The sequence below is a fragment of the Ranitomeya variabilis genome, chromosome 6, assembly GCF_051348905.1.
Source record: "Ranitomeya variabilis isolate aRanVar5 chromosome 6, aRanVar5.hap1, whole genome shotgun sequence".
NCBI lineage: Eukaryota > Metazoa > Chordata > Amphibia > Anura > Dendrobatidae > Ranitomeya > Ranitomeya variabilis.
The window spans coordinates 16436458-16457071 of record NC_135237.1 but is presented as its reverse complement, the minus strand read 5'-3'; the positions used below and the strand labels follow the sequence as shown (position 1 = coordinate 16457071).

The 20614-nt window shown below is 41.9% G+C and overlaps 2 protein-coding genes across 2 annotated transcripts in view; one reads left to right on the top strand and one right to left on the bottom strand.

The window, feature by feature from the left end:
- The window catches only part of LOC143781360 (uncharacterized), a 31496-nt gene extending 20575 nt beyond the window's left edge, over positions 1-10921 (bottom strand). The window contains exon 1 of the mRNA XM_077267927.1: positions 10718-10921. Within this exon, the coding sequence (XP_077124042.1) occupies positions 10718-10753 (36 nt within the window). The 5' untranslated portion in view covers positions 10754-10921. The remainder of the gene's footprint in view (positions 1-10717) is intronic.
- A 331-nt stretch (positions 10922-11252) lies between these two features.
- The window catches only part of LOC143781364 (HEPACAM family member 2-like), a 29661-nt gene continuing 20299 nt past the window's right edge, over positions 11253-20614 (top strand). Inside the window, exon 1 of the mRNA XM_077267934.1 lies at positions 11253-11295. Within this exon, the coding sequence (XP_077124049.1) occupies positions 11274-11295 (22 nt within the window). The 5' untranslated portion in view covers positions 11253-11273. The remainder of the gene's footprint in view (positions 11296-20614) is intronic.

The following is a 20614-nucleotide window of genomic DNA, read 5'->3' as shown; positions in this document are numbered from 1 at the left end:
CGCGGGATTCCAGTGATGTTGCCGCAAGCAGGGAAATCAAACCGAGTAGGCGGTGACACACGGGACTGAACAGAAAAGGAATCACACCCCTATGACTAACAAGCAAGGACCATATAACTATATAAACTGCTTTTTGGACATTATTACTGCGCCGTGTTTAATGAAAAAGACGTGTGATGCAGATTCTTCACTAACAACGCTCTGGGGACGGTTTAGACGCTTGAAATGACGCGACCGGTTCCCTTTAAATGGTTTAAAGCAGAGCAGCATCCGTTCAGGAGCCGGACATCCTCCACCAATACTAACGTGGGGTGTTGATGAGCTATCACCATCGCATCTGAGGCTTCAACACGGTCTTGGAAATATTTTTAAACCCAGAATGTGGCTGCTCTTCACATGCAATTACTTTACTTTTCTCCATAATAAAAATAGCAAAGCCTTAAGGAGGCACATTACATAATATTCTTGGAGCCTGAGCCCTCGCGGGCCGGGTCCTCGCTCCTCCTGTACCAGTCCCTCGCGGGCAGGGTCCTCGCTTCTCCTGTACCAGTCCCTCGCGGGCAGGGTCCTCGCTTCTCCTGTACCAGTCCCTCGCGGGCAGGGTCCTCGCTCCTCCTGTACCAGTCCCTCGCGGGCAGGGTCCTCGCTTCTCCTGTACCAGTCCCTCGCGGGCAGGGTCCTCGCTTCTCCTGTACCAGTCCCTCACGGGCAGGGTCCTCGCTTCTCCTGTACCAGTCCCTCGCGGGCAGGGTCCTCGCTCCTCCTGTACCAGTCCCTCGCGGGCCGGGTCCTCGCTCCTCCTGTACCAGTCCCTCGCGGGCAGGGTCCTCGCTTCTCCTGTACCAGTCCCTCGCGGGCAGGGTCCTCGCTTCTCCTGTACCAGTCCCTCGCGGGCAGGGTCCTCGCTCCTCCTGTACCAGTCCCTCGCGGGCAGGGTCCTCGCTTCTCCTGTACCAGTCCCTCGCGGGCAGGGTCCTCGCTTCTCCTGTACCAGTCCCTCGCGGGCAGGGTCCTCGCTTCTCCTGTACCAGTCCCTCGCGGGCAGGGTCCTCGCTCCTCCTGTACCAGTCCCTCGCGGGCAGGGTCCTCGCTCCTCCTGTACCAGTCCCTCGCGGGCAGGGTCCTCGCTTCTCCTGTACCAGTCCCTCGCGGGCAGGGTCCTCGCTCCTCCTGTACCAGTCCCTCGCGGGCAGGGTCCTCGCTCCTCCTGTACCAGTCCCTCGCGGGCAGGGTCCTCGCTTCTCCTGTACCAGTCCCTCGCGGGCAGGGTCCTCGCTTCTCCTGTACCAGTCCCTCGCGGGCAGGGTCCTCGCTTCTCCTGTACCAGTCCCTCGCGGGCAGGGTCCTCGCTCCTCCTGTATTAGTCTGACTCATTTTGTTCAAGATTATTGTATTATTATGTATACCCCTTTTCACATGTAAAGTGCCATGGAGTAAATGGTATAATTATTATTTAAAGACTAGTTAAGCCACCCCTCCCCCCTCAAAAAAAAAAACCTCTAGAATTATTATTTTTTAGTTAGAAAAAAAAAAGAAAGAAAACAATTAAATGATCAAAACATTGTATATATATATATATATCCAAAAATGGTACCACGTAATAAAGTATGCCCTCACATAGCTCCACAGATTATAGTTTCAGAAAGTTCCATTTCTCAGTAAATGGGGAGAACATTTTTTATATTCGATATTTGCGGAGGTGGGGGTTAAATTAGTAAAATAAACTATAAAAGTTTGGTTTCGCTATAATAATACTGAACCAAAATTTGTTTGTTTGTTTTTTTGTGTGAAAAGAGCAGAAAGCGAACGGTGCCATTCAAGTTTGCAAGGGAAAAAAACTCATTTGGCTACGAGAACAGAAAGGAAGGACAAAGGGAATTAAAAAAAAATAATAATGTGATATGAAGGTGCAAAAATGAAAAATATATTTTAAAGGGTGGCCTTGAAAAATGTTGTTTTCACAGAGGAGGGGTCGTCTTCTCCCGTGTCTTGGGGTGGACTCTGCGCGGTAACATTTCTTTGTTTGCAGATGTTCGGTCCAATCATCCAAATGTGCATTTTGCGCTCTCCAGCCACGACTACTGTCTCTATAATCTAAGGTATCAGCGTCTACAAAAACCCCAAAACCATCAACTTTGGTTCCTTGTTGCTTTTTTGGAGTCAAAGAACACATCAATGTCAACTTAGATTTGTCAGGATTACTGCTGCAATACACAGGGCCAGTCAGTGTAAGGTTCAGGCCGATGTGGACAACGATCTCCTTGGGAATTTTTCTCACCTTTCTCAGATTTTGTATTATTCTCTACCTGATGGAGACCGGAGTGGTCTCGAAATCTGCAATTTGTTACCTTTTAATGGTGAACTGAAAAGATGGTATCAACCACTGAGGACTCTCAAATCTCAATATTTTTCTGGTCATCTCAGCGATTTAGGGTCTTCTCCAGTATTACAGAAGCGCTCCTCCTCTTACTATAGTGCAATCATAATATATAGCACTATGTACTTACTATTACTCATTTGCCTTTCTTCCCAGCTAATTCTTCTATTTTCCATTAGGAATATGACATCACATGATTAAAAAGGACGAGCGGAATCGTTCTAAGCGCTATGTAGAAACATGAGGTCCATTTTCCCTCTATGACTCATGAGTAGGGATGAGCGGACCCATGGAAGTTGGATTCGGCAAAACTTGATTCCAAATAGTTCAGTTTAGGTACCTGAACTTGACCCAGGAACAAAAGCCCATACAAGTCAATGGGGACCCGAACTTTAGTGCTTTAAAATGGTCATAGTAAGGGGCTGCAAAAGCAACATTGGGGTAAAAAGCAGGACAATTGTCCTGCAACCAAATGTGGATAGGAGGATGAATTTAAAAAAATAAATAAAATGGGTCCCCCCATATTTAATAACAAGCAAAGGCAAAGCAGACAGCTGGGCGATGACATTAATAGGCTGAGAAGATCCACGGATATTGGCTCCTTCCCAGCATAATAAGACCAGTGCTTTCACTTGGCTGGTTATAAAAATAGAGGGGGAGCACACGTTGCAATTTTAAATTACTTATTTTACACTATCAGGCAGGGTCACGTGGTGCGCCGGCCAATTACAGCCATGCCATTACCTGGCATGGCTGTGATGGGGCCAGGAAGTGACCACAGCCTTAAAAGCTTGTTGATTGGCTGTGTTGCAGCCTTTCAAAAAGCTTTATTAGGCTGCCAAACCCAAACAGTAACACAGACATACAGTATGAAGTCCGGGTTAAGTGTCCGGTATGCACCTTGAACTTTACAGTTTGGGTTCACTCATCCTACAAGAGTTACTGAAATAGTCGCTAGCAGGAGAGAGGGAGCAGCTGGGTCAGGAATTTGATATACGCAGGGGACAGGAGACTTCATGTTTCTACAAAAAGCTAAGAAAATAATTATCTGGTAGAAAGGCAAAACGAGCAATTGTAAGTACACAGCGCCATATAATATGATGATTGCAGGATATTAAGAAAAAAAAAACTGATGGGAGTGCTTCTTTAATAAGAAGTGCCGATATGCATACCCCTCCCACATATCCCGCGTTTTCATACCAGTCGCCGGAGAGGAAATACTCTCATGGCCGTATCCTTCCAGAATAATCAAGGACATCCTGTTTGAAGATTTTACATTAATCTCAACTGGGAAAAAAGTAACGAACCTGACTAAATCCTTCTAAGTGGAGTCTGCTAATGATCTACGTCCTAAACTAGTGGCAATTACTGACAAAATAAAAAGTTATCACAGCTCTGGGCGAGTCAGAAAATTATTTTGTGTGTAGACAAACATGGTGAAAAAAAAAAAATGTATCTAAATGGGACAGAGCATAATAAATATAATGCCACTCACTGAAAACGACAATTTTTGGGCAATAAATCTACATTTTCGTGGCTTCATGCCATACTCCTTTTTCTAATAGGATAATAGTGCCTTAAGTATTTGCTACATTTGGTGCATTTTCTCCCAAGTTGCAGAGTTCCTTCCAGGTACATCACTTCCCAAAAAAGACTAATGAAAAACCTCATTCATTCATACAAGCCCAGAAGTGTGCGAACGTGTTACTTACATGTGATCTCCACAGCCTACAAGCCTTTATTACAGCACCGCAAGGTAACAGCAATCAGCGACAATTGTGGTTCACAAGCCAACAAGCAACTCACTCCATATACTCCGGATGTTCATTTTGGCAGAACCTCGGTGCGGAGATGATAAATTACTGTTTACACTGTATCGCCCGTCTCCACCCTTGTATAAGGCACCGCCTGCATCGAAATCATGCGCCACACCTCTGCACCACCCATGTCAAACACGTCCATCCCCGATACCTCCGAGCCTCAGGAGGTACCAGATGTAAGGACAGCTCAGAGTGTCTGACAGTGCGGCTCGGGTACACTGAAGGGGACGGAGGTGCAATACTGCAGACGGCCTGTGCACAGAGGCAGCGCTATTTCTATAAGAAAGCTGTTGCCTAATACGAGTGCAGCCACATGTGCCTCACTTGCAAAAAAAAAAATGTAAGAGTGGTCTGTTTTGCGGTGTAACGGTAATCCAAGGTTGGTGGGGAAACGGTTATTAGTTGCTCCTTTTTTTTTTGCATGGACTCAATAATTCAACTTTATTATTGCATATAACCGGGCACCTGAACAAGGAAGCCAAACATAAGACAATAAGGTGCACCAGCAGAGGAGGAGTCAGCAAGGGCTGCTGCCAGGGAAGGATGGCAGAGACCCGGGAAGAAAGCAGCGAGCTAAAAGCAGGAGAATTGTGACTACAGCTCCGACCGGGACTAGAGAAGAAGTTCCTTCCTCAGTAAAATAGGGAGGATTACATTATGGGTTTAACAACTGCCGCCCGACACAAATTTAGCAATTAGCGGTTGTTTACTAGCTTACAACAAACAGGCCACATAATACATGCACAAAACAATCAGTGATAGATGGTTCTGCGCACATGTGCTGCCGAGAGCAATTTTAGGCTATACTGGTTAAACAGGACGATGTGCTGCCGAGAGCAATTTCAGGCTGCACTGGATACACAGGACGATGTGCTGCTGATACGGAAATCAGGAACCAACTTTACAATTAGAAATAAATATAATCAGGAATATGTTAAGACAGGCTAGGACATGTTCGTCCCTGTGTCCTGACCTTTCATTAGAGCTGCTGACATTTCTACGCCTAAACATTATGTTGATATGAGGAAGCTAATGACGGCTGGTGATGCCCATTAGCCAGATAACGGGTTATAGACTATTAGGCTGAGGCTAATTACATTGATTTTGGGACCTAACGATACTAAACACCTGTTCACAGTTCACTTCTGATGGAAAAATCACCTGATCAATTAATGATGATCTCATTTGTAATAAAAAGCTGCTGTGCGCATGACCAGAATGTACACATACGCCCACCGAAAAGAGAATATAAGGGCACATGTGAGCGAATAAAGTTTATGGCGTTGGAAACAGATCATTCTCTGTCCCATCACTGCTCGAGCGCCCTCATATCTGGCAACCACCCAATACCCCTGATGGTCTAGCTTGCAGACCAACCTAACACTGCCGAGAACAATTTCAGGCTATACTGGTTACACAGGATGATGTGCTGCCGAGAACAATTTCAGGCTATACTGGTTACACAGGATGATGTGCTGCCGAGAACAATTTCAGGCTATACTGGTGAAGCAGGACGATGTTGTTTTGCTCCACCAAAAATAAAGATTTGACCCAACGAATGAGAGTTTTACTTGCGAGTCGGCTGATCGGAGCAGCCCATACCCATACACTGCACGATTACCGGGACATCGGTGCTCTCAGGAACGACAATTGTACAGTACAACTGCACATCGATAACTTTGCATCATGCGTAAGTAGGATTAGGCTATGTTCATATATTGCATTTTTGCTGCAGTTTTTTTTATATCCAAATTTTAACCCCATCATTGACCAGAGGTATTTTTGCTCCCCTTCTTCCCAGAGCCATAACTTTTTCTTATTTTTTAGTCAATATGGCCGTGTGAGGGCTTATTTTTTTGCGGGATGAGTTGTATTTTTAAAACACACCATTGGTTTTAACATACCATGTACTGGCAAACGGAAAAAAAATTCCAAGTGCCGTGAAATTGCCAAAAAAGTGCACTTCCAGAGTTTGTTTTTTTACACTATGTTCACTAAATGCTAAAACTGAGCTGCCATTATAATTATCCAGGTCATTACGAGTTCATAAGGTAATAAACATGTCTAAGTTATTTTTTAATTAAGTGGAGAAAAAAAAATTCCAAAATTTGGTGTGAGATAGATAGATAGATAGCACCATTTTCCAAGACCTGTAGCGCCTCCATTTTTCATTATCTGGGGATGAGAGGGCTTATTTTTTGCGTGCCGAGCTGACGTTTTTATTGATACCATGTTGGTGTAGATATGATCTTTTGATCGCCCGTTACTTCATTTTATTGCAATGTAGCGGCAACCAAAAAAAAAAAAAAAAAAGATTGTCAGCAGCATTTAACAGGTTGACAGCCGTGGGTGGATCGCGATTCCACCCGTGGCTGTTAGAGGCACATGTCAGATGTTTATACAGGAGACATGTGAAAAGATGTGGGCTCAGCGCTGGAGCCCACATCAAAAGGGAGGGATTCCAACGTGGGCGCACTATTACACCCCAACAACGGGGTTAAGCTGAGTTTACAGTACCAGCCAAAGCTATAAGATTTCAGAAATCTCATGCACATTTTTTTTCACATATAGAAAGCAATGAGCAAGATAAAAAAAATAGCAAAAACTTGAACCTGAAAGGAAGTTGTAAAACATATATATTGTATATACATGGTAAAATAAATAAATAAATGCAGTTCAGGCATTAAAGCCCACTTATTTTCTACAGTTTTTTTGATATATAGATATATATTTTATTATGAGCATGCACATGAGACAAAAAAAAAAAAAAAAATAGCAAAACCTACTATTTGCCATTTGTAAGCAGTTTTTTTAATGCCAAGAGAGCAGGTTTTGCCTGCAGAAAAAATAATGCAGCAAAAACGCAATGTGTGAACGTAGCCTTACAGGGACAAAACAGATTTAGTGCTCATTGCACAAAACAAGAAGTCGATCTGCGATGGTTTAAGAGGCGTTGACACTTGGGCTGATGCAAGTTTCAGGGTAGTAAAGGATCCATCATTCAGTCTTTGGTCGTGCGGTTACATCTCAGGGGTGAAATCAAAGTGTCTGTTCCACCTCAAAGCATCAAAACCTCATGTTATTTTTAGCTTCTTTTTTTCCAGAAGCAAAGCTCCAAATCTACTGCACAGACAAATCCTTCATAAATATTCTACCTTCCCACAGCCACCACTAGGGGGAGCGCCCTGCACAATGGCTATATACTGGTAATTACGGTACTCCATATTAAACAGTATAAGGTGAGCTCCCCCTAGTGGTGGCTGCAGGAAGTCAAAAGTTTGCAACTGAATGTGGGTGGGTTGGAGTTCTGTGATGGGAAAATAGAGATCAGACCTCTATGAAAACAAAAATAATAATAGAAAGGGGAAGTTCAGTGATTTTTGCTGATATTGCGAATTTTGTACTAAACGGAGAAGAGATTTATTTTCATCATTTTTCTTTGTACTCTGGAAACCTTCAGGCTGAAGAGAACAGACTCCATCACTGGCCTCTGGTCATGCAGTGCTTATTCCATCCTTCACACTGCAGCTCTGTTCCAGTGGGACACAGCATGGCTGAAATCTACCTCCTGCTTTAGCAAAGGCTCCGACTGCTGCTGCTCCTCCATGCTTTACACTGCAGTTATTTGGGGTTTATAGATTGGTTGCTGTTGTCAGTACAATATCATCAGGAAGTCGGAACTTGGACAGCTGAATATAATAGGACAGACGCTCAAACCACTATCTAAATAATTTGTTTAAAAAAAAAAAAAAGTATATAGACAAGAAGGAGGAGCATCACTGAAGAAAAGCTTAAAAGGATTCCTATACATCACAAGTTGTGGACTCTCTAATAACAGGCGACATTCACAGTGTCAGCAAAGTATACAGTAAATGTAACAAAGATGATCCAAATATAAAGAATGCTCATTATCAGTCCAACATGTCTGAGCGGTGACAGGACGGGGATTCTGGCCCCGGCACCCGGAGATCACCGCATCCTGGACACATCGGGCCCTGCACACAGAGGCTGAGCCATCGCTGACGTTTCTCTGGAGTCATTTGCTCCTTGTTATCGTTTGCTCCTTATTCGTTATTTATTTTGCGCCACTTTATACGTTTTCCTTCTCTTTTCAGCCTTCTTCTTGAGTCCTTTACTTCTCCAGATGTTCGCAGACTCATGACTTTGCTATTGGTGGCATGTTTTCGCCCATCAGTCCCAGTCTGCATTAAGGTATTTGGTGCAGTTTTATTTTATTTCTTTATATATATTTTTTTTTTTATTTCTGTGCAGCTGCAGACAAATGTCACATTTTGAAGGATTTTGCAATAAAAAGTCACAAATGCAGAGAAAGACAAAAAGAGCGAGCTTTCCTTTAGGCAACACTAAATTCATCAACCGCAGGAGCCATTGTAATTAACTTGGTGCAAAAAATAAATAAATAAATCACAATTGTTAATTCAGGCCCAAAGAACAAGTGTCATATAGATGACATACGGTGCAATCCTGTGTTCTGTATGGGGGGGTTCTGTATGGGAGAGTTCTCTATGTGGGGGGAGTTCAGCATGCTGGGGGTTTCTGTATGGGGGAGTATATATACGGGGGGTCCTGTATGGGGGAATATAAATATATGCGGGGGGGTTCTGTATGGGGGAATATATATGCGGGGGGGTTCTATATGGGGGAGTATATATGCAGGGGGGGTTCTATATAGGAGAGTTCAGTATGCAGGGGGTTTCTGTATGGGGAGTATATATACAGGGGGTCCTGTATGGGGGAATATATATATATGCGGGGGGGTCCTGTATGGGGGAGTATATATTTGCGGGGGGGTTCTATATGGGGGAGTATATATGCAGGGGGGTTTCTGTATGGGGAGTATATATGCGGGGGGTTCTGTATGGGGGGGAATATATATATGCGGGGGGTATCTGTATGGGGGAGTATATATGCGGGTGATTCTGTATGGGGGAGTATATATGCGGGTGATTCTGTATGGGGGAGTATATATGCGGGTGATTCTGTATGGGGAGTATATATGCGGGGGGTTTCTGTATGGGGAGTAGATATGCGGGGGGTTTCTGTATGGGGAGTAGATATGCGGGGGGTTTCTGTATGGGGAGTATATATGCGGGGGGGTTCTGTATGGGGGGATTTGGTAGAGGCAACCTGTGCAGCACCAGCCATGTATACGCTGTATACAGGACGCCCCTATAGACTCTATGGTACGGCTGCTGGCAGTTCTGTATACGGGGGGGCTCTGCAGCACCAGCCATGTATACAGGATGCCCCTATACACTCTATGGTACGGCTGCTGGCAGTTCTGTATACGGGGGGGCTCTGCAGCACCAGCCATGTATACAGGATGCCCCTATACACTCTATGGTACGGCTGCTGGCAGTTCTGTATACGGGGGTCTCTGTGCAGCACCAGCCATGTATACAGGACGCCCCTATACACTCTATGGTACGGCTGCTGGCAGTTCTGTATACGGGGGGCTCTGTATGGGGGAGTATATATACGGGGGTCTCTGTGCAGCACCCGCCATGTATACAGGACGCCCCTATACACTCTATGGTACGGCTGCTGGCAGTTCTGTATACGGGGGTCTCTGTGCAGCACCAGCCATGTATACAGGACGCCCCTATACACTCTATGGTACGGCCGCTGGCAGTTCTGTATACGGGGGTCTCTGTGCAGCACCAGCCATGTATACAGGACGCCCCTATACACTCTATGGTACGGCTGCTGGCAGTTCTGTATACGGGGGTCTCTGTATGGGGGAGTATATATATACGGGGGGGGGGGGGTCTCTGTGCAGCACCCGCCATGTATACAGGACGCCCCTATACTCTATGGTACGGCTGCTGGCAGTTCTGTATACGGGGGTCTCTGTATGGGGGAGTATATATATACGGGGGGGGGGGTCTCTGTGCAGCACCCGCCATGTATACAGGACGCCCCTATACTCTATGGTACGGCTGCTGGCAGTTCTGTATACGGGGGGGCTCTGCAGCACCAGCCATGTATACAGGACGCCCCTATACACTCTATGGTACGGCCGCTGGCAGTTCTGTATACGGGGGGGCTCTGCAGCACCAGCCATGTATACAGGACGCCCCTATACACTCTATGGTACGGCCGCTGGCAGTTCTGTATACGGGGGGGCTCTGCAGCACCTGCCATGTATACAGGACGCCCCTATACACTCTATGGTACGGCCGCTGGCAGTTCTGTATACGGGGGCTCTGCAGCACCAGCCATGTATACAGGACGCCCCTATACACTCTATGGTACGGCCGCTGGCAGTTCTGTGTGGACCACACGGGCTCATCCATTTCCATGTAGATCAGGGCCCCATAGACTGTATAGGGGAGCGCTCACACTGGTGCCCCCTGCAGGACGCTCCGGGCACAGCTGCTCTGCCCCCCACACTCGATGAATCCCTCCGCTCCGCGTCCATGGCGGCTCCTATAGATAACGCCACACGGAACAAAGCTGCGCCGCTCTCCTCACACCAGGACGCCGCGCCCGGTCCTACCTGCGCCAGGCTCTCCGACACCAGCGGGCGCTCCATGTTCCGCCGTCCCCGGTCACCGACTACAGCCCGAATAATGGGCGAGAACCGAAGGGAGGAGCGATCAGTGGCGGAGGAGGAGCCGCAAAAGGGGGAGGTGGGAACAAGAGCGGGGCGGAGACAGCCAGCGACAGGCGATTGGCGCAATGAGAAAGGCGGGATTAAAATGAGGCGGGAGAACAGAAAGTGACAGGGGATTGGACGAAGGCGAAAGGCGGAGCCAGGATGAGTCGGCTAATCTGAAGCGCGTGAAGTCCCAAGCGATTGGTGGATGCTAAAAGGCGGAGTCACACTGTTTCCACAGGAAAAGGCGGGTAGTGTTACATTGTGGGGGAAGGGCAGCACGGGATCGATTGGATAAAATCAGAGGCGGAGACTCTGAGAACAATAAACAGAGGGCGGAGAGGAGGAAGCGAGATCCCCGGATGAGATTAGTCACTGTGGAAACCTGACTCCAGTCACGTGATATAGCGCTGAGCGGTAAAGGGAAGTATAATGTATAGTGCTGTTAACCCCCTGCATGCTGGGACCAAAGAGATCACGTGAGACATACAGTATACATACATAGTACTAAATAAATAATATTCCCATGTAATTCTGCCCCCTATAGGCACTATAACGACTATAATACTGCCCCTATGTACAAGAGTATAACTAGTATAATACTGCCCCCTATGTACAAGAATATAACTACTATAATACTGCCCCCTATGTACAAGAATATAACTACTATAATACTGCCCATATATACAAGAATATAACTACTATAATACTGCCCCTATGTACAAGAATATACCTACTATAATACTGCTCCTATGTACAAGAATATAACTACTATAATACTGCTCCTATGTACAAGAATATAACTACTATAATACTGCTTCTATGTACAAGAATATAACTACTATAATACTGCCCCCTATGTACAAGAATATAACTACTATAATACTGCTTCTATGTACAAGAATATAACTACTATAATACTGCCCCTATGTACAAGAATATAACTACTATAATACTGCCCCCTATGTACAAGAATATAATTACTATAATACTGCTCCTATGTACAAGAATATAACTACTATAATACTGCCCCATATGTACAAGAATATAACTACTATAATACTGCCCCTATGTACAAGAATATAACTACTATAATACTGCTCCTATGTACAAGAATATAACTACTATAATACTGCCCCATATGTACAAGAATATAATTACTATAATACTGCTCCTATGTACAAGAATATAACTACTATAATACTGCCCCCTATGTACAAGAATATAACTACTATAATACTGCTCCATGTACAAGAATATAACTACTATATACTGCCCCTATGTACAAGAATATAACTACTATAATACTGCCCCTATGTACAAGAATATAACTACTATAATACTGCTCCATGTACAAGAATATAAGTACTATAATACTGCTCCTATATACAAGAATATAATTACTATAATACTGCTCCTATGTACAAGAATATAACTACTATAATACTGCCCCTATGTACAAGAATATAACTACTATAATACTGCTCCGATGTACAAGAATATAACTACTATAAAACTGCTCCTATGTACAAGAATATAACTACTATAACATACCTCCCAACTTTTGAAGACGGGAAAGAGGGACAAAGTTTGCGGCGCGCAAAGCGCGTCGCGGCAAATTTTAGGCCACGCCTCTGACCACACCCATTCATAATTAGTCACACCCATATCCACGTCCCAACCACACCCATTTAGCACTGCCGATCACACTATTTCATATACAATAATTATAAACAAAAAAATATGGCCACACAGTGCTCCATACTGTATAATGGCCACACATGATGCTCCATACTGTATAATGGCCACACATGATGCTCCATACTGTATAATGAACACACATGACACTCCATACTGTATAATGACCGCATGCATACTGTATAATGACCGCACATGATGCTCCATACTGTCTAATGACCGCACATGATGCTCCATACTGTATAATGACCGCACATGATGCTCCATACTGTATACTGGCTGCACATGATGCTCCATACTGTCTAATGACCGCACATGATGCTCCATACTGTATAATGACCGCACATGATGCTCCATACTGTATACTGGCTGCACATGATGCTCCATACTGTCCAATGACCGCACATGATGCTCCATACTGTCTAATGACCGCACATGATGCTGCATACTGTATAATGACCGCACATGATGCTCCATACTGTATACTGGCTGCACATGATGCTCCATAGTGTCCAATGACCGCACATGATGCTCCATACTGTATAATGACCGCACATGATGCTCCATACTGTATAATGACCGCACATGATGCTCCATACTGTATAATGACCGCACATGATGCTGCATACTGTATAATGACCGCACATGATGCTCCATACTGTATAATGGCCCCACATGATGCTCCATACTGTATAATGACCCCACATGATGCTCCATACTGTATAATGACCGCACATGATGCTCCATACTGTATAATGACTGCACATGATGCTCCATACTGTATAATGGCCCACATGATGCTCCATACTGTATACTGGCTGCACATGATGCTCCATACTGTATAATGACCGCACATGATGCTCCATACTGTATAATGACCGCACATGATACTCCATACTGTATAATGACCCAACATGATGCTCAATACTGTATAATGACCACACATGATGCTCCATACTGTATAATGACCACACATGATGCTCCATACTATATACTGGCTGCACATGATGCTCCATACTGTATAATGACCACACATGATGCTCCATACTGTATAATGACCGCACATGATGCTCCATACTGTATAATGACCGCACATGATGCTCCATACTGTATAATGGCCACAGTTCTCCATACTGTATAATGACATACAGGCACGCAGCTCACACACACAGCTCACACACACGGCTCACACGCACGCAGCTCACACACACAGCATCACACACACACACGCAGTATCAAACATACACACGAAGCATCACAAACGCAGCTCACAAACACATGCAGCTTTGACACAAATGCATCACACACGCAGCCATCACACACACACACGCAGCCATCACACACACACACACGCAGCCATCACACACACACACACGCAGCCATCACACACACACCCAGCCATCACACACACACACCCAGCCATCACACACACACACCCAGCCATCACACACACACACCCAGCCATCACACACACACACCCAGCCATCACACACACACACCCAGCCATCACACACACACCCAGCCATCACACACACACACCCAGCCATCACACACACACACCCAGCCATCACACACACACACACCCAGCCATCACACACACACACACCCAGCCATCACACACACACCCAGCCATCACACACACACACCCAGCCATCACACACACATCCAGCCATCACACACACACATCCAGCCATCACACACACACACACACCCAGCCATCACACACACACATCCAGCCATCACACACACACACACCCAGCCATCACACACACGCAGCCATCACATACACACCAGATACCTCATACACACATGACACACACACACACACACTCTCCTCTGTGGTGCAGGGGCGGCTGATGTCCATGTGCAGCTCTTCAGTTTCTCCGGCTGCTCACAGCTCTGCACTGTCCCGGCACCTCCCCCGTCTCTCCTTCTCGGGATAGCAGATAAGAGCAGGAGAAGCCGGAGCTCCGTGCACACACAGGAGGGAGGTGAGTTGCTGACCTTTCATCTTGATCGCTGCTGGCTCTCTCCCTCAGCGTGGCAGGCAGCGCAGCGCCGCACAGGGGGCGGGGTTGGTGGGGAGGTGACCCAGCTTTTATTAAAAAAAACAAACAAAAAAACAGCCACAAACCTAACCGCACTCAGGTGCCGCCCCCTGCATTGTCCCCGCCCTAGGCACGTAGTGCGGGACAACTATTGTCCCTCCCGGGATCCCGGGGCTGACTGTCAAAATCAGGACAGTCCCGCGGGATCCGGGACGGTTGGGAGGTATGCTATAATTCTGCTCCATGTACAAGAATATAACTACTATAATACTGCTCCATGTACAAGAATATAACTACTATAATACTGCCCCTATGTACAAGAATATAACTACTATAATACTGCTCCATGTACAAGAATATAACTACTATAATACTGCTCCATGTACAAGAATATAACTACTATAATACTGCTCCTATGTACATGAATATAACTACTATAATACTGCCCCTATGTACAAGAATATAACTACTATAATACTGCTCCTATGTACAAGAATATAACTACTATAATACTGCTCCTATGTATAAGAATATAACTACTATAATACTGCTCCTATGTACAAGAATATAACTACTATAATACTGCTCCTATGTACATGAATATAACTACTATAATACTGCCCCTATGTACAGGAATATAACTACTATAATACTGCTCCTATGTACAAGAATATAACTACTATAATACTGCTCCTATGTACAAGAATATAATTACTATAATACTGCCCCTATGTACAAGAATATAACTACTATAATACTGCTCCTGTGTACAAGAATATAACTACTATAATACTGCTCCTATGTACAAGAATATAGCTACTATAATACTGCTCCTATGTACAAGAATATAACTACTATAATACTGCTCCCTATGTACAAGAATATAACTACTATAATACTGCTCCTACGTACAAGAATATAACTACTATAATACTGCCCCTATGTACAAGAATATAACTACTATAATACTGCTCCTATGTACAAGAATATAACTACTATAATACTGCCCCTATGTACAAGAATATAACTACTATAATACTGCCCCTATGTACAAGAATATAACTACTATAATACTGCCCCTATATACAAGAATATAACTACTATAATACTGCTCCTATGTACAAGAATATAGCTACTATAATACTGCTCCCTATGTACAAGAATATAACTACTATAATACTGCCCCTATGTACGAGAATATAACTACTATAATACTGCTCCTATGTACAAGAATATAACTACTATAATACTGCTCCTATGTACAAGAATATAACTACTATAATACTGCCCCCTATGTACAAGAATATAACTACTATAATACTGCTCCTATGTACAAGAATATAGCTACTATAATACTGCTCCCTATGTACAAGAATATAACTACTATAATACTGCTCCTATGTACAAGAATATAACTACTATAATACTGCGCCTATGTACAAGAATATAACTACTATAATACTGCTCCTATGTACAAGAATATAACTACTATAATACTGCTCCTATGTACAAGAATATAACTACTATAATACTGCTCCGATGTACAAGAATATAATTACTACTAGATTGTGGCCCGATTCTAACACATCGGGTATTCTAGAATATGCATGTCCCCGTAGTATACCTTTATGACATCATCGTCGCCTTGGCAACCATTATGACATCTACGTCGATACTGTGCCCGTCGCTGATTGGTCAAGGCCTGGCGGCCTCGACCAATCAGAGACACGGGATTTCCAGGACAGACAGAAAGACAGACAGACAGACAGACGGAAAAACCCTTAGACAATTATATATATAGATAATACTGCCTCTATGTACAAGAATATAACTACTATAATACTGCCCCCTATGTACAAGAATATAGCTACTATAATACTGCCCCTATGTACAAGAATATAACTACTATAATACTGCTCCTATGTACAAGAATATAATTACTATAATACTGCCCCTATGTACAAGAATATAGCTACTATAATACTGCTCCTATGTACAAGAATATAGCTACTATAATACTGCTCCTATGTACAAGAATATAATTACTATAATGCTGCCCCTATGTACAAGAATATAACTACTATAATACTGCCCCTATGTACAAGAATATTACTACTATAATACTGCTCCTATGTACAAGAATATAATTACTATAATACTGCCCCTATGTACAAGAATATTACTACTATAATACTGCTCCTATGTACAAGAATATAGCTACTATAATACTGCTCCTATGTACAAGAATATAATTACTATAATACTGCCCCTATGTACAAGAATATAACTACTATAATACTGCCCCTATGTACAAGAATATAACTACTATAATACTGCCCCCTATGTACAAGAATATAACTAATATAATACTGCCCCTATGTACAAGAATATAGCTACTATAATACTGCCCCTATGTACAAGAATATAACTACTATAATACTGCTCCTATGTACAAGAATATAACTACTATAATACTGCTCCTATGTACAAGAATATAGCTACTATAATACTGCTCCTATGTACAAGAATATAATTACTATAATACTGCCCCTATGTACAAGAATATAACTACTATAATACTGCTCCTATGTACAAGAATATAGCTACTATAATACTGCCCCTATGTACAAGAATATAACTACTATAATACTGCTCCTATGTACAAGAATATAATTACTATAATACTGCCCCTATGTACAAGAATATAACTACTATAATACTGCTCCTATGTACAAGAATATAGCTACTATAATACTGCTCCTATGTACAAGAATATAATTACTATAATACTGCCCCTATGTACAAGAATATAACTACTATAATACTGCTCCTATGTACAAGAATATAGCTACTATAATACTGCTTCTATGTACAAGAATATAATTACTATAATACTGCCCCTATGTACAAGAATATAACTACTATAATACTGCCCCTATGTACAAGAATATAACTACTATAATACTGCCCCCTATGTACAAGAATATAACTACTATAATACTGCCCCTATGTACAAGAATATAGCTACTATAATACTGCCCCTATGTACAAGAATATAACTACTATAATACTGCTCCTATGTACAAGAATATAATTACTATAATACTGCCCCTATGTACAAGAATATAATTACTATAATACTGCCCCTATGTACAAGAATATAACTACTATAATACTGCCCCCTATGTACAAGAATATAGCTACTATAATACTGCCCCTATGTACAAGAATATAACTACTATAATACTGCTCCTATGTACAAGAATATAATTACTATAATACTGCCCCTATGTACAAGAATATAACTACTATAATACTGCTCCTATGTACAAGAATATAGCTACTATAATACTGCCCCTATGTACAAGAATATAACTACTATAATACTGCTCCTATGTACAAGAATATAATTACTATAATACTGCCCCTATGTACAAGAATATAACTACTATAATACTGCTCCTATGTACAAGAATATAGCTACTATAATACTGCTCCTATGTACAAGAATATAACTACTATAATACTGTCCCTATGTACAAGAATATAACTACTATAATACTGCCCCCTATGTACAAGAATAACTACTACAATACTGCCCCCTATGTACAAGAATATAACTACTATAATACTGCCCCTATGTACAAGAATATAACTACTATAATACTGCTCCTATGTACAAGAATATAACTACTATAATACTGCTCCTATGTACAAGAATATAACTACTATAATACTGCTCCTATGTACAAGAATATAACTACTATAATACTGCTCCTATGTACAAGAATATAGCTACTATAATACTGCTCCTATGTACAAGAATATAATTACTATAATACTGCCCCCTATGTATAAGAATATAGCTACTATAATACTGCCCCTATGTACAAGAATATAACAACTATAATACTGCCCCCTATGTATAAGAATATAGCTACTATAATACTGCCCCTATGTACAAGAATATAACTACTATAATACTGCCCCTATGTACAAGAATATAACTACTATAATACTGCTCCTATGTACAAGAATATAGCTACTATAATACTGCTCCTATGTACAAGAATATAATTACTATAATACTGCCCCTATGTACAAGAATATAACTACTATAATACTGCTCCTATGTACAAGAATATAGCTACTATAATACTGCTCCTATGTACAAGAATATAACTACTATAATACTGCTACCTATGTACAAGAATATAACTACTATAATACTGCTCCTATGTACAAGAATATAACTACTATAATACTACCTCCCTATTTTCAAGAATATAACGGTACTATAATACTGCTCCTATGTACAAGAATATAACTACTATAATACTGCCTCTATGTACAAGAATATAACTACAATACTGCTCCTATGTACAAGATTATAACTACTATAATACTGCTTCTATGTACAGCAATATAACTACTATAATACTGCCCCTATATACACTATAACTACTATAATACTGCCCCTATGTACAACAATATAACTACTATAATACTGCCCCCTATGTACAAGAATATAACTACTATAATACTGCTTCTATGTACAGCAATATAACTACTATAATACTGCCCCTATATACACTATAACTACTATAATACTGCCCCTATGTACAACAATATAACTACTATAATACTGCCCCCTATGTACAAGAATATAACTACTATAATACTGCCCCTATGTACAAGAATACAACTACTATAATACTGCCCCTATGTACAATATAACTACTATAATACTGCCTCTATGTACAAGAATATAACTACTATAATACTGTCCCTATGTACAAGAATATAACTACTATAATACTGCCCCCTATGTACAAGAATAACTACTACAATACTGCCCCCTATGTACAAGAATATAACTACTATAATACTGCCCCTTTGTACAAGAATATAACTACTATAATACTGCTCCTATGTACAAGAATATAACTACTATAATACTGCTCCTATGTACAAGAATATAACTACTATAATACTGCTCCTATGTACAAGAATATAACTACTATAATACTGCTCCTATGTACAAGAATATAGCTACTATAATACTGCTCCTATGTACAAGAATATAATTACTATAATACTGCCCCCTATGTATAAGAATATAGCTACTATAATACTGCCCCTATGTACAAGAATATAACAACTATAATACTGCCCCCTATGTATAAGAATATAGCTACTATAATACTGCCCCTATGTACAAGAATATAACTACTATAATACTGCCCCTATGTACAAGAATATAACAACTATAATACTGCCCCCTATGTATAAGAATATAGCTACTATAATACTGCCCCTATGTACAAGAATATAACTACTATAATACTGCCCCCTATGTATAAGAATATAACTACTATAATACTGCCCCCTATGTACAAGAATATAGCTACTATAATAATACTGTAATATATATATATAATACTATAATATACTATTAATAAACAAACTATAGTGATATCAGCTCCTCAGTCATTGTATCGGCTTTAACATACCAGAGAAAGCAGAGCGAAACGCGCGTCGGGGCAGAGGGACGTCCGGGAACCCCCACCTACCCATTATCTGGTATGTTAAAGCCGATACAATGACTGAGGAGCTGATATCACTATAGTTTGTTTATTCATTAAGGGTCTATTGAGGTACATTTGGGACATTGTTTTTTGCATGTAATTGTACTATTTCCTAGCGGTTACATATTTATTGACAGTATTACATTGTCCCATCAATACAAGACCATTGCTATGATTATTTCATGATTTTATTATATTTTGTATATCTGGCTATATGACATCAGTGGGTTAGTTTGTGGGTAATCCCAGGACATTGTAGTCCCTCATTTTTTGGATCTAGCACCTTCTCTGGATGATGTTTTTATAAATATATTAATAAAGATACAGTTTTTAATGTTGAAAGTACCTAGGTTGGAGACCCTTATTTTCATTTAGAGGTTCCCATTGTGTAAATAACAGTTTTAACCAGTACCAATTGGGAGGAGGAATGAGTAGTGTAGGGAGGCCTGCTTGCAGCTCAAAGC